Source organism: Tetrao urogallus (assembly GCF_951394365.1).
Source record: "Tetrao urogallus genome assembly, chromosome: 5".
NCBI lineage: Eukaryota > Metazoa > Chordata > Aves > Galliformes > Phasianidae > Tetrao > Tetrao urogallus.
The window spans coordinates 27,315,657-27,329,141 of record NC_136818.1 but is presented as its reverse complement, the minus strand read 5'-3'; the positions used below and the strand labels follow the sequence as shown (position 1 = coordinate 27,329,141).

General features: G+C 37.7%; 1 protein-coding gene across 2 annotated transcripts in view; it reads right to left on the bottom strand.

Annotated features, from left to right (window-relative positions):
- Positions 1 to 7,346, bottom strand: part of BRINP3 (BMP/retinoic acid inducible neural specific 3) — a gene marked incomplete at both ends in the record, with an annotated part of 182,516 nt that extends 175,170 nt beyond the window's left edge. The window contains one exon of one of the 2 annotated variants that reach the window (XM_079536350.1): positions 7,111 to 7,346. In XM_079536350.1, the coding sequence (XP_079392476.1) occupies positions 7,111 to 7,346 (236 nt within the window). The remainder of the gene's footprint in view (positions 1 to 7,110) is intronic. The other variant, XM_079536351.1, reaches the window with a different exon arrangement.
- Positions 7,347 to 13,485: the final 6,139 nt, after the last annotated feature.

Genomic DNA, 13,485 nt, shown 5'->3' with positions numbered 1-13,485 from the left:
TGTTTACCTCACTGAGAGAAACTCTATCCTTGTTTTGAAACTCAGTTTTTCAGTACTTAGCTAAGAAAATGAAGTGAGGGTTTAGGGAGAAGCCCTGGCTCTGGTCATTGGCAAAACAATGGGAAGGCATTTGAATGCTGTGGGATTAGGCTCACTGTAACATGCCTTGTTATTTTCTGAGATTTTTGTAAGATTCCATAGAAAAACAGTACCTCTTAAAAATATGGGTTTTTTCATCAGGATTTGGCCATGCTTTTCTATAGACCTGCAAAGATTAACTTAGGGCAAATGTTAGGGATTGGTGTCAGAAGTGAACTTGATTGATGGCTCCTGTGTTCGTGAGTAATAGCTTGCTCTTTACCTAGCACAGATGACTTCTCTACATTATTGCCTCACACGAACAAAAGAACTGGAAAGGTAGGAACATTCTGGAAACCAGAACTCACTACCTCCTCTTTGTTCTTCCTCTCTGCCCCCAGCTCCCTTATCCTCGTCTCCCTCACCATCACAAGCGTCCATAGGAACTCAGATTCATTTACTCTTGCTTTTGGAGTTAAAGCTGACTGAAGAAGGCTTCTTTCATAACTGGGGCCATACCTAAATGTGTCCTTTATCTCCTGCACCTCTCTCTGAGAATCCTTTGGATAAAAGGTACATAATTTTGATAATAGCAATTGCTAGTTGTAAAGCAACACTAGCTAATAGGTGCTTAGGATCGAGAGGTAAAACACAAATGCTTTCCTAGGAAAGGAAGAATTGCATTTGAAACAAAGCCCTGTAAAGTAAATGCTTTTGCAGAGCATTGTTTAGGTATCTCTAGACCTGGAAGTACAGTCATTATGAACTTTTATTTGCTCAAGTATGTACTTGTGAAAGTAGTTTCAGCAAAGTCAATTTTGTCATGTCTTTATTGACCCCAACTACCTAGACTAATAGAGGCTATTCAGGATCATTGCAATCAGAAATGAAACTGATATTTTTCAGATACAGATATTCTTAAGAAATATCCTACAGTTATAATTTTATTTCATTTTTCATAATTATTTTTTTCACTGTAAGAGTCTACAAATGTTTGATTGCTCAGAAATGGAATTTATGTCTTTTTGTTCAGGCTACAGTGCTTCAATAATGAGGCCTCAGTATTGGACTACCAGCACTATTATTACAGCAGAAATCCTCACAATCACAGAAATACTCTTTGAGCTGCTCTTCTCTATTTCCAGTCTATGAACCCCTATATATAAAAAGAGGACTTTGTACATTCCATAGACTAGGGCTTTGAAACCTTCTGAGAATGATGATACATCTCATTACTGTAGCTTTCATCCACCAGGTTGAATGGAAAATCCCCCAAAGCAAGCTGACCAATTACGATGAAGGCCAGAAGCAATTTACTGATACAGTGAACTTCAGGAAAAGGCAAAAAGAACTCTTCCTTCTATTTATTTCCAACCGATATAGCAATTGTGAAAGATAAACTTGTTTTCTCTTTGGTACATTTATAATCCTGGCTCTCAGTGGCCCAGCAGCGACACTGTGCATACATTTCTATGCCCTGGGAAGCAAAGGCCCTGAAGAGTTGAAGGCAACGTGTGCCCAGTTTGCTAAGCTACCTTGCACTATCATTTGCTAGAGCCACAGGTCACTGACTGCAGCCAGTCCTTTCCTCAATTTCTGCTGCACACATTTGCCCCATTTCTTTTTTTGATATATCCTGTGCTATTCATCTGCTACTACCCCCCTCATCTATTGTGTGTACGTGTGTTTCGTATTAAGGAAATTTGCTATTTAAGTGTTTTGTACGTGATGTTTCGTGTTAAGGAAATTGAGACTCGTGGCTGAGCCCTTGTAAGATTTCCAAAGGAACTGACTTATCTAAAGAAGATAACACCTCTGATGCTGCCAGGACCAAATGGGCCCTTTCAAAAAGTTGTCAGTAACAATAGTTTCCAGAGTATGATCAAGTGTATAGGAAGTAACAGCACCAAGAAATGCCATACCATTGCTTTCTTTTTACATGGATGACAGCAGCCATCTCTTTTCAGTCCTCCATTTTACTGAACATTTGTCTTGGGAGAAATTACTGAGGACAAATGCTAATTCTCTCAATATCATACAGTCCCTAAATTTACAGCTGAAGGCAATCTCGGGAAGAGTACGAGGAAATTTAATTCCAGACTGTCGGTGAAGGAAAGAAGTGCAAATCAGGCCATGCACTGTGCACACACACAACTGAACTCAGCAACTTTTTATTAGCACTTTCTGTCAGGAAGGTGGATGTGAAGGAATCCAGTGGTAACTGTGGGCTAAAATATGTTGATAGGGAAGTAAAATAAAACTGATTTCAATGTTGATCCTACTTAACCTCTTACACAAGTGTTAAAACACTTTAATGAGTAGTCAGTTAGGCTTCAGTCTTGCTCACTTTACTATGAAGGTTCAAATATTGAAGCATTACTCGGAGTATGTGAGAGGAAAACAATATGTCTTCATAAAAAATAAACTTTAGTTAGATAGCATTACTTTCTAGTCCTTCATTTTGTGTTGCACATGAACAAACATAATCCCTTTTAAAACAGCCTCTGAATAAATTCTTCTGAAGCCACATACACCGTGCTCCACAGTTCTTTATGTATTTATATATATATTGAGCTACTCCATTCTTTAAGACACATTTTTTCTCCCTCTGCAGACTGATAATCTACACTTCCTAGGAATAACTACTTGAAATGGATTTCAATGGTTACTAAAACCTAGTACACTATTAGAAGCCCTGTGTCTTTTTCCTTTTTCCACTGGTCTTTGTAATGCGGTTTTTCCCAAAGCTGTTTTATTCTGATGATTAGAAACCTATGCTAAGTTGTCAGCCCACATTTATCTGGAGCAAGTTTATATCAATCTGGTTTTCTAACAGCTTTTGGTTGAAATAGTTCTTACCAGTCTATGATATGTACACAAATAGGAACTGTAATCTCTTTCATCTCTCCCCCTCTCACCATATCTCCTCTTTCCCAGCCCCCATATATATGCAAATTTTTTTCAGCTCAAAAACCTAGACTCTTCTTTTTCTTGACTTTTCACATCTATTTCAGATTTTAAATCATTTTTCTTTAACAAAACCACACAATTTTCCTGAGAAAATTTCCTCAGGACCCTATCTGATAGCATAAATGCTCCTGTATGTCTGTAGAAATTACTTCTTCTGACACAGTGCACATTCTTTGCATAATTTCACAATCAGTCTTTCCATCCTGGTAACCTCTTGTCTTGTTCTGCTTGCATTTAAACTCCTTTGTCCACGTAGCTGATTTACATAAGCAGCACAGTATTCCTATTGTGTATTAAATAGCAAATTACAAAATCAGGTTTCCTTGCCGAAATACATAGGTTGATCTGAAAATAATGCCTCCTGTTTATTACCATGGAAATTACAACAGGGACAAAGAACACAACAACACTATTCACTGGAGCCAATTCTCAGCTAAAAACATAATTTTTCAACACAGCCACCATCATTAGTTATGCATTTTTGTCAGCAATGAACAAGAGTCTGCGTACTGTGCCCATCGAAATCTGCACCAGCAGAAGTGAGCCACTGTCATCACTGCTGAAGTGCACCATCCATCACCTCACTGTGCTCACATCCACCATTTGGTCTCCATCAGCATTCAACAAGCATCACTGAATGTCAATGGGTGCCAGTTTTTTTGGAAGAAGGAATTCAATTCCATACCATACCTTTGCATTATAAACACTGTCACATCAGACACTATTCTGTCAGACTGCCCCTCCGCTGCTTTCTGTCACAAGGCAAGAAAATGTAATGGGATATTGGTGGGAAGATTCAACCTCTACTGCCATACCACCAACATCTGCCCCTGATGGCAAGGCCCAGCATCATAAAATAGAAGGCATTACTTGTGGAACATCCCTCTCATTTGCTGTTATTAACTATACAAACCAGCTTCTATCAAATAAACACCTTCCACAGACACAGCACTTCCACTAATTTAGATGTTTTGAACAGCTATCCAGGTGTTTCTCTGACATTTGATATAATATTGGCAATGAATGTCACCATAAACTGTGATAATTATTAAATTTCCTGCAGAAGGACATTTCCTATGAAAAATTATGGGAATATTACTCTGCCATAGAATCAAGATAATCAGCTTACCTCTTCCAGCTTGTACCAATGTTGGAGACATCAGCCGCAATTATTTAGAGTACTGCAAAACCTGGCTGAAATGTTATTACACATATTTTTGTCTCTTTCACCTGTATCTGTAGCACTGAAAGCTCCTCTCCTTGAGGAGCAAAGAACTTTACAAGACCAGCTTTTTTGCCCATGGACATAACTGACTTTTAATGCAGCGAGAGTAGATTTTTTTACTGCTACTCTCCCATAACATATACATCAGTTTTTTTTCTCAAATGATTGCTTTGTGGTCAGAAAGCCTGATAAGAAGAGAAGGTGAGGCTTAATTTTATCTTGACACAACTGCCTATGCTTAAATTAAGGCCTCCCATAAGGAATCATGCTCAATTAATATGTACATTCTCTCAGCACCAACCTTTGGCATCCTTTATAACAGGTTCATGTTCAGATGAGCAGTTGTTTATAGCGTGGTTACAAAGCAATAGTTTTTGGACTCATTGGCATATAAACAAGATGAAAACAGAAATACTAGCATGGAGTACGTATAACAATACGTATTCACAGTTTTTTTAGTCTTGGAGTTTATCCGTTTAAAATGCAAGCTTATTCTACAATGTAGGAAGTGAAAATAATTAAGGCTGCTGAACATTTTGGAAGTTCAGCATACCGTACATGTGTAGTCTGCCTCCTGTCATACAAATGACAGTCCTGGTATGGTAGAAACAGGTTTTCAGGATGGAGAGGACAAAGGTAAAGGAGGCCATCTTGTCAGCACTGATTGGAGGGACAGCATTTTTCTTGGCCATATAATTCAGCTGAGTCAATGCAGCCTCTCCATTTTTATAAGGATTGTGTCCCTGAGGAACCGTTTTCATAAGGTAAAAGATAGGTGAGGAAATGAACAAACCAATTAGACTCCAGATTCTTCAGCCTATGAAAGCTCACAGACGAGAAACAGGGATTAAATTTACATTGTGTGATTCATAACAAGGTCACCATGTTCTGCATGACTTGATAAGGGGACTGCATTTTATAGGGAAACTTTGCAGTAAGGTTCATATTTGGAGGACAAAATAAAGCAAAAATGCAGTTTTTCCTTTGATTCAGGTAGCTTATGGCCTCTCTCCAGCTCATTCCTTGAAGGGAATAGGCGGAGGATGGAAATAAACACAAGCAACAATTTTTTGTGGACTCACGTAAATTACAGTCAATTAAAACCTAAACCCAAACGAATATCAGAGATGTGACTGCAGATCTATAAAACCTAACAATGTTTCTGTAATGATGACTCAGAAGAGAAAAAAAAAAAATCTCAAAGACGTGATGAAAGAACTGAAATGAAATACTATTCCATCTTTCTTGTTTTTAGCAAGATAATTTTGGTTCACTGTTGACTAATACAGAATTATAGGAATAAAATGTGCTATCTCAGTCTCTGCATTATTGGCTTTACATTATCGGTCCTGACAGCTGGCTTTTAAAATGCAGTAAATATTGGGCAATGCTGTTCCGTTAAGACAAGCCACTTCATCAAGCATATTTCCAAATCACACTTTATTTTCAAAATATATTTAATTTCTCTGCATGTGGCAAAAGAGCCCATTGCAAAATTGACCTGCAACAGAGTGCCCTCTACTGCATGCATTCAGCAAAGAAACACAAAGCAAGTTCTTTAACAATAAAAGCTTAATGTATTGAGTCCTCCAGATTTGTCACAGGGCACTGACCATTGAACTGAAAAACAGCATGTACCTGAACACATATAGCACTCTTCACTTCTTTAAAGAACTGCATACCTCTATGGAATAATAGTTTAAAGTAGGTGTAGAAACTGCACAGGCTGTTTCATTGTTTCAAATGAAATCAGCATGTGTTGTTCCACCAAAAATGGTCTGTGTTTATAGGCTGGAGAGTTATTAGAGATGGTAACAATCTGTGCTGCATTGCATCGCTATGGCCTTTTTCTCTTTGCTTCCAGAGGGATCTATGACCATAAGAGGTGAAAAAAAATCTCTGCTTATAGAGTTGTTCTCTCAGATCTTATTTTCTCCTTCTATCTATCTGCCATTCGCTCACTACCACTAAACTGAATTCCCTGTTTCATTCTAATGTCCTTGGTAAACCTATCAGGTTTTCCCGAGTTATGCCTCTTGTAAATGATTAAGAAGATATTTCATCAGTGCTATCTCAAAGACCAGAAACCAACAGCTTCCAAATGTACCATGAAAGCAATTCTATAGCCAGGCATAAATTCTTAAGTAGGCCTATACTTCTGAAGAAGTCTTCCCATTTTTTCTTCTTTCCTCATTCAGTCTGACTTGGGCCAGGCTAATGCTGAGGTTCCTGATGGAACAAATACTTTCAGCTCCCATTACAATAGGAGGGCTCTCAAAGCTCAGTCCTTCATAGATAAGAAAGCTACTTCTAAAACACTGGTATAAACTGGTATACAAAAAAACATTTGAGTAACATTTGAAATGCCCTTATTTGTACAATGAAGTCAATGCTTTGCCAGTAGTATCTGTGAAGCAACAATTTCATACTTGGCTTAAGTCTTGATGAGCAGGTCTGAAAAGCAGTTGAACTGGATCTTTCTGCACAAACAAGAGTGCCCCACAGTAACCCCAGAGAAAGTATTGAATGCCTCAGGATGCCTTAGGACATTTTTCAGTATGTCACTAGGGCAGACTAGAGGCAGATAGTAAACACCAATGTTCTCCAAAACAACACAGTGAGTTACCAACATTTCCTTATACAAAACAGAAACAACACAAGAAGGCATTTCCATAGTACACTGTGCATATACTTGACCTTGCAATATATATTTCAGCCATGAATTGTGTCTGCAGATTTATTCCCACATGTGAAACTTTCCCTTAAGGAAACCCTTGTTGGTAATTTACAACTTCTAAGGATGGTATCTCTGCAATTGCTTTCCCTTTGCTTCATACCTGTAAATCTTGTATCTTGTGCTAAATCCCTGTCGACTTCTGTCCACAAAATCTGTGTATTCCTGTGAACGATGGAAGGGTCCCTTATCAGAGAGGAGCCAGTCGAAGGGGCTTGTGGCATGCTGATCCGAAACAGCAGCAACTGCTAAAACCCAGCAATGAAGACTCAGTGCTATCCACTCCCATAGAGCCATCAGAGAGAACAATTCAGCACCAGCACTGCATCGCCATATCATGCTTCCACTGGGGACTTAGAGCCTTCATTCTCTTAGCTTTCCCTCAACACCTAGACAAAATACACAGTCAATTAGATAAGCACACACTAGGCATCCCTTGGAAGCAGAAACAAGTTTCCTTTCTTTCAGCTTAAAGAGATAGTGGCCTCTACTTTATTACATATTACATTAGCATAAACCCCACTAGGCTAGTTAACATTGGAGTGTTTCAGTACTTCAAACGCTGTGAAACTAATGTCTTCATTAACATCATCAGCAATAATATTTACAGTTGAAGGGAAACCTTCACAAATTGTCATGGGAGGGATTGTTGATGTTTTTTTTTCTTTTTTTCTTTATTTTTCCCTCCCCCATAACACCGATCATTAATGAAAAATATACAACAGAAGAATTACTGCCTTTTAGCATCAGTTCAAAAGCATTCAGCAATGTCTATGCATTAAGATTTCAGTTCACCTACTAGAGAGAAAACAGGCAAGATTCAGAAGAGCCAGCCTGCTTTCCTTTTTTTGTCCTTAGAAAAGTCACTTAATGGCTTGCCTTCACTACACACTTAGTTAATAGGATCAAGTTGTCCTGTTCCAACTAGCATAGCTGAACAAAGAGTAAGTATGTTGTTCAGGTGTACTGAAGCTACCCAGAGGGATGAGTTCAATGAGATATACAGGCTTCAGATGCTGCAATTTTAAGTATCCCTAACAGCAGCACTTGACCTGCAGTCCAATTCACTTCAACTGAATGGCTCGATCTAGAAATACTATTGATGTTGAGCCTGGAAAATTGTTTGGGTGTCCAATTAAAAATCAATAATCAATCATAGCTCTATTTAAGAATTATTCAGTGAAGACAAGCCAGTTTCTTCCTATACCTCAGTCCCATAACTCTGAAATGGAGCAATGACTCTTTATCTTGCTCAGATTTTGTGAAAATATCTATTCAAGAGCATGAACTCCCAGAAATACTGAAATATATAGAAACAATCCATTTTGATTTTCAGTGTAAGATAAAACAACACAGAATTAAGCAGAATATGCTAATGTGAGGGCTTTCATTTTTCTAGTTGATGAAATGATGTGAATATGTGCTCATGAAAAACATTTTTTAATTCACAGTCAAATAAAGCAGCATTCGTTATGACATTTTTACTGTGCCCCCACTATGATTTTTTTTTCTTGACAGGAACTTTTTTTGTCTGCATCAGTAATATAATTTTCAAGTATATCCCAAATAAAGGTTGCTTCCAAAGAACCGTACTGCAAATACACACTCTTTAACACCCATCCATTATACTGAAAATATTGTAGCTGAATAAACATGCTCTTTCCATAATTTCTCACCATTAATATTCTAAAGAGCCTTTGGTATAGATAATGAACATATCTGTTGCAGGATGCAAACTGTCTCCAAAAGAGAGGTTCATTTGGACCAATGGGAATTTACAGCCTAAGAAAGTAATAATTATCTGTTATCTCAACCAGAGAAAGTTTGTTGTTTTCTTAGCACAAATGTAAATGTTTGTAAAATGTGATTTTAACCTGATCCTGCAAACATTAAATGCGTAAGTAATCTCACTGAGAAAAGACTATTCATATATTTCACACTGAACATATGTCAGAGCACTGAGTTGTAACTGTGGTAGTTTATGATCATGAAACACAGACTGCATTAATTTTATAAATCCTTTTGAAATGAGATTCTGCAGCAAAGAACTCTCTTAACTGTTATGTGTACTCTCAAGCAATCATTTACATGCAAAGAACCCTGCAGATCTGTGAATGCTGTGTGAAGCTCCCATGTCTTCTCTTCAAGACTGGTGTTTCTTTCTTTCACAGACTAGTGTTTATTTGTGTGAGGTTACACTGCTGTGCAAACTTCATGGCATGCCATGAACAAGAGTGCATAGATCTAAAGCAAAACAGAAAAGCAATGGCTGACTCTCCTGGGCCACAGAAGTCACTGCGATTATTTGATTGCCATTTCCTGATAAGAATTAGCTCACAATGAATGAAGAAGCCAGGCTTTTTAACACGTACCATCTCCCTCCTACCATCACATGCCTATAATCAGGAAAAAATATATTGCACAACAAATCCATCCCCCTCTTTCAACTTCTCAACAAGCTAGAAAGACTCTGGGCATGATTTCTTTACATTATCTACAGTTCTAAAGGGCATAATGAGAATTGTAATTTTTTACACCTAATGTTGCTATCAGATTGAGAGCTAAGACAGTGTTCTGAGTTTTCTAAATTAATTTTTCAATTGAAAAAAAAATCATATAATGTTTTAATGTACAAGAGATAAGAGTTTACTCTTTGGGGTCCTTATCAACAATGAAGTGTTTCAGGGCATTATACTGTAATGATGACTAACTGAGCTCCTTTTGAGTTTGAGACTGGAAAATGAATTGCTATGTATAGGTAGCATCTTCTTACATCCAAAGGAATAGTGAAGAGCTATCCTCTGTATTAGCCTTAACACTACACTTCATGCTATGTCATAAATTTACCACCAGCGAAACACCTTTAGAGAAACCTGTGTAGTGACAGAAGAAAATTATCTCCTTGTATAAAAAATAAATGAATTTTTCCAAAAGAGTTTAAATAGGCAGCTGGTCACTGGGGAGAGCAAAACAACGCATGTGCTTCTAACTGATACTTATCCACTTGTGCATATTGCCCAGTCATTGCAGGAACAGCCTGCATATCATGAATTTTCAGAATACCCTTGAGACAGAAATTTTTACTTCAGTTTAACAAACAGGAAACTGAAGCATGAAAAGACCAAGGTTAAGATTTTGCAAGCTGCCAAAGGGATTTAAATATGTACTCTGTGTTAAAAGACAGATTTGAAAATCTCAGCCTAAGGAATTTTCCTGAAGTTACATTGTGAAAGATCTCTCAAGATTTTAAATACTCAAATTCACTAACAAATTAAAATGCCTGGAAAACAATTTTCAAATATAGGTATGTGGAACATCCAGAGGTTGTATTTAGAACAACCACCACAGAACTCCAGGGAGGAATGATCTGAATTAAATTTGCAGGAGAGCACCTGCTGTCTTCAGGGTGGGCTGTGAGAAATAAAGTGCCTAGTAAGTAACTGAGGTGGTGGATTTTAGAGTAGAAGAGACACTCTGTAAAGAAGATGCTTCAAATAAAACTGGCATATCAACATGCTGCCTTTTTAAAGTGCTAGCTTAGAGGATAATTACCAAGCATAGGTGCACAGACAAATTACTTTCCTCTATCCTCAGTGTTTCACCCAACTACTTCTTGCAAATGCTGTTAAGTCTTTATCCTTTCCTCTTCTAAATTTGAGGTTATACTAAGCTCAAGAAGCATATTTTTTAGAAATCTGTTAGAAACCTGTGGTCCTTACAGGCATTAATGCAAAATGGTCTTGACTGGGTAACTTCTGGGAATACTTCTGGGAAAGCTACGCCTTATGTTTCATGAGCATGTAAAGGGTGCTGAAGATTGGTAAACTCCATGCATTAATTCCAGCTGAGAATGTAGTCCTGGCAAGCACAAAACAAACACTGTGACCACTGAGCCAAATGTCACCAAGCTTCACCTGGCAGCAAGACTATAGGACATCTGTAACCTTTTTGTTCTATTTCTTTTATTCTAATTCTTCTAACATTAGAAATTATACATGATTGCATAGGAGTGGGTTATAAGGCCACTAAACTGCTGCACCTAAAAGTTCAAAATTTAAGTGTTTGCTTTATTTCTGCATTGAGCTCTCTTGCATAAAGACCATGAACTGATAAATCATATATACTAAAGTACACACAGTAAGTGTTACAGACATAGCCTGAGATATCCTTTCTGCTATTACACATGGAACAATGCTTGCACAATCTCTGTCAGCATCAGAGAAATGTATGCAGCACTGTCTCCATCATTCTCTCTTTTTGCTTCTTAGAGGAATCTCCCCCTGACAGCGTAAAGGCCAAAGACCTTTCGTTTAGAATTAGAACTTAGAATTCTGTGGAAACAATGATACAACCCAGTTCTCCCATGGGAGGATGATGTCCTTCTATGCTGGAAGAATTCTGTTGGATAAAAACTTACTTTGTGTTAAAATGTTTAGGTCTGTAATTCTTAGATATGTTCTTTTAAAGTAAACTAATGGGTTTAATGTGAAAAAGTTGTTCTCCACAAGTGAAAGTTTAATGTCTCCCAGATTGTGTTTTTGAATGCAAATAATAAATCTAGTTTTCTTTAAATTAAGCAACATAATAATTGATAAATACGTTTCCCTTTAAGAACAGTGGCAACAACAACAACTCTGAGTGTCAGAGATTACTCTTATTGCTGTAAGATCATGGGCTTATCAGCTGATGACCCTGCGTTTTCACTTCTTCATCTGAATTGTGGAGATGATCTTGTCCTCAACTTCTGGCATATTAACAGTGTTAAAGGAATGAGATCTGGGGATGTGCTTGTCCTTGAAATTCTCACGCAGTCCAGTGTAAACAGAACAGCCAAGAAGCTGCTGATGTGCCATGGTGCAAAGAAGCTGCATGATGTGCCAATAAAAGAGCAGAAAGTGCTGGGATGGATATGGACTACACAGGAGGAAGAAAAAGCAGAGAATGTGCTATGTTCTGCTCTCAGCTATTACATGGATCTTGTTCTTCAAACAGATATATCCAAATCCATAGAATAAACTCTGCCAAGCTAAACTTTCTGAAGGATAGCAAAAGGACACAAGAAATAAAGTTCTGTCTTGCTCTCCTAAGCAGCCATTTGACAGTGGTTGACTTTCACAAGTTAACTTTCAACTACCTAAAGGACAGTGCAGTGACTAGAAAGGCAGGATGTACATCTGGCAGAAAAAAAAAAAAAAAGAATAGAGTTTGGGGAATTAAAGGATGGATAGTGCTGTCTGCCACCAGATCTGATACACATGAGGTTCAAGATACAGCTGCTGCCAGGACGCAGAAGTAGAAAGCACCTAGGTAGAATGTATGGTTAACAGATGATTTTCTGTGGGGGAGAGGATTTGCATCAGCTTGTTTTCTGTTGTTCATGCAGGGCCTAGGAACTGTCATCAAATGAAGGCTCAAAAGCAGATATATTGGCAAATCTGAAAGGAGAAAATAATTCTACACTTAACATCCTTAAATGAATTCTGAACTTAAAAATACATAGGATCTTCATATCAGGTCTTGATGTTTGCTTTGACTACATGCCCCCTTTAGAACCACATTTTCTTTGTTCAGAGCTTCACCCACTGCTGAATTTCAGCTTTCTTCTGTACTCTTTATGTGAGACAAGGATAAGACTACAGTAATTACACGCCCAAAAGCCAAAACAAAGAACAAATGAGATGTCTGATTTTAGCTCTGTTTGGAATGTGAGTTTTGATTGTCATGGTTTGCGTGGTTGCCAAAGGAAGGTGCATTGGTGTTTGCTCTGTATGAGCAGCAATTCATCCTTGTGGTGTCTGTGAGCATGTAACTGGATGTACCCACATGAGGCTCTCTCATGTGAGAGTGCCTTGAACATATGAATTGTGTTGGTACATGAAAAAGAGAGAGAAATTCACCCACTTTTCATGGCATCTCAGCTCCTCATCTAAGATTCCTCTCTATGTCCTTTGGAAGTAAAATTCAACAGTCACACAAAGAGCTAAAACAATGTTAAATTCTGGAACATCTGAGCAGGACTCTGCCTGATCTCTGCGCCATGAAGCCACAGTAAAATCTGATGCTTTTAGAGCTGCAAAGCTGCTCCAGGCTGAACAACTGTATAAATGTTCTTAGGCCTTTATGTTTCCATGAGTGTACATGGGCTATCCCCTGTACAAAAATATTTGCATGTAGTACAGTACGTGACATTTCAGTCTTGCCACTCCATCACACATTACTCTAAACATCCAAAAAATTTTTAATGAATACATCTGATAGAGTTAAAAGAATAAGAATGAAATAGTACAAGGTCTCTTCGGAAAAAAAAAAAAATATATATATATATATATATGGAATTAATTCTAAAGGAATTTCTGTTCACAGAAAAATCCTAATGGGAAATAGATATTTAGAAACTTGTATTCCAACTAACCGGAATTTTAAAAACTCAATGCTTAACCTAAAATATTCAATATCCTTCTGTGCAGTGATCTTTTTG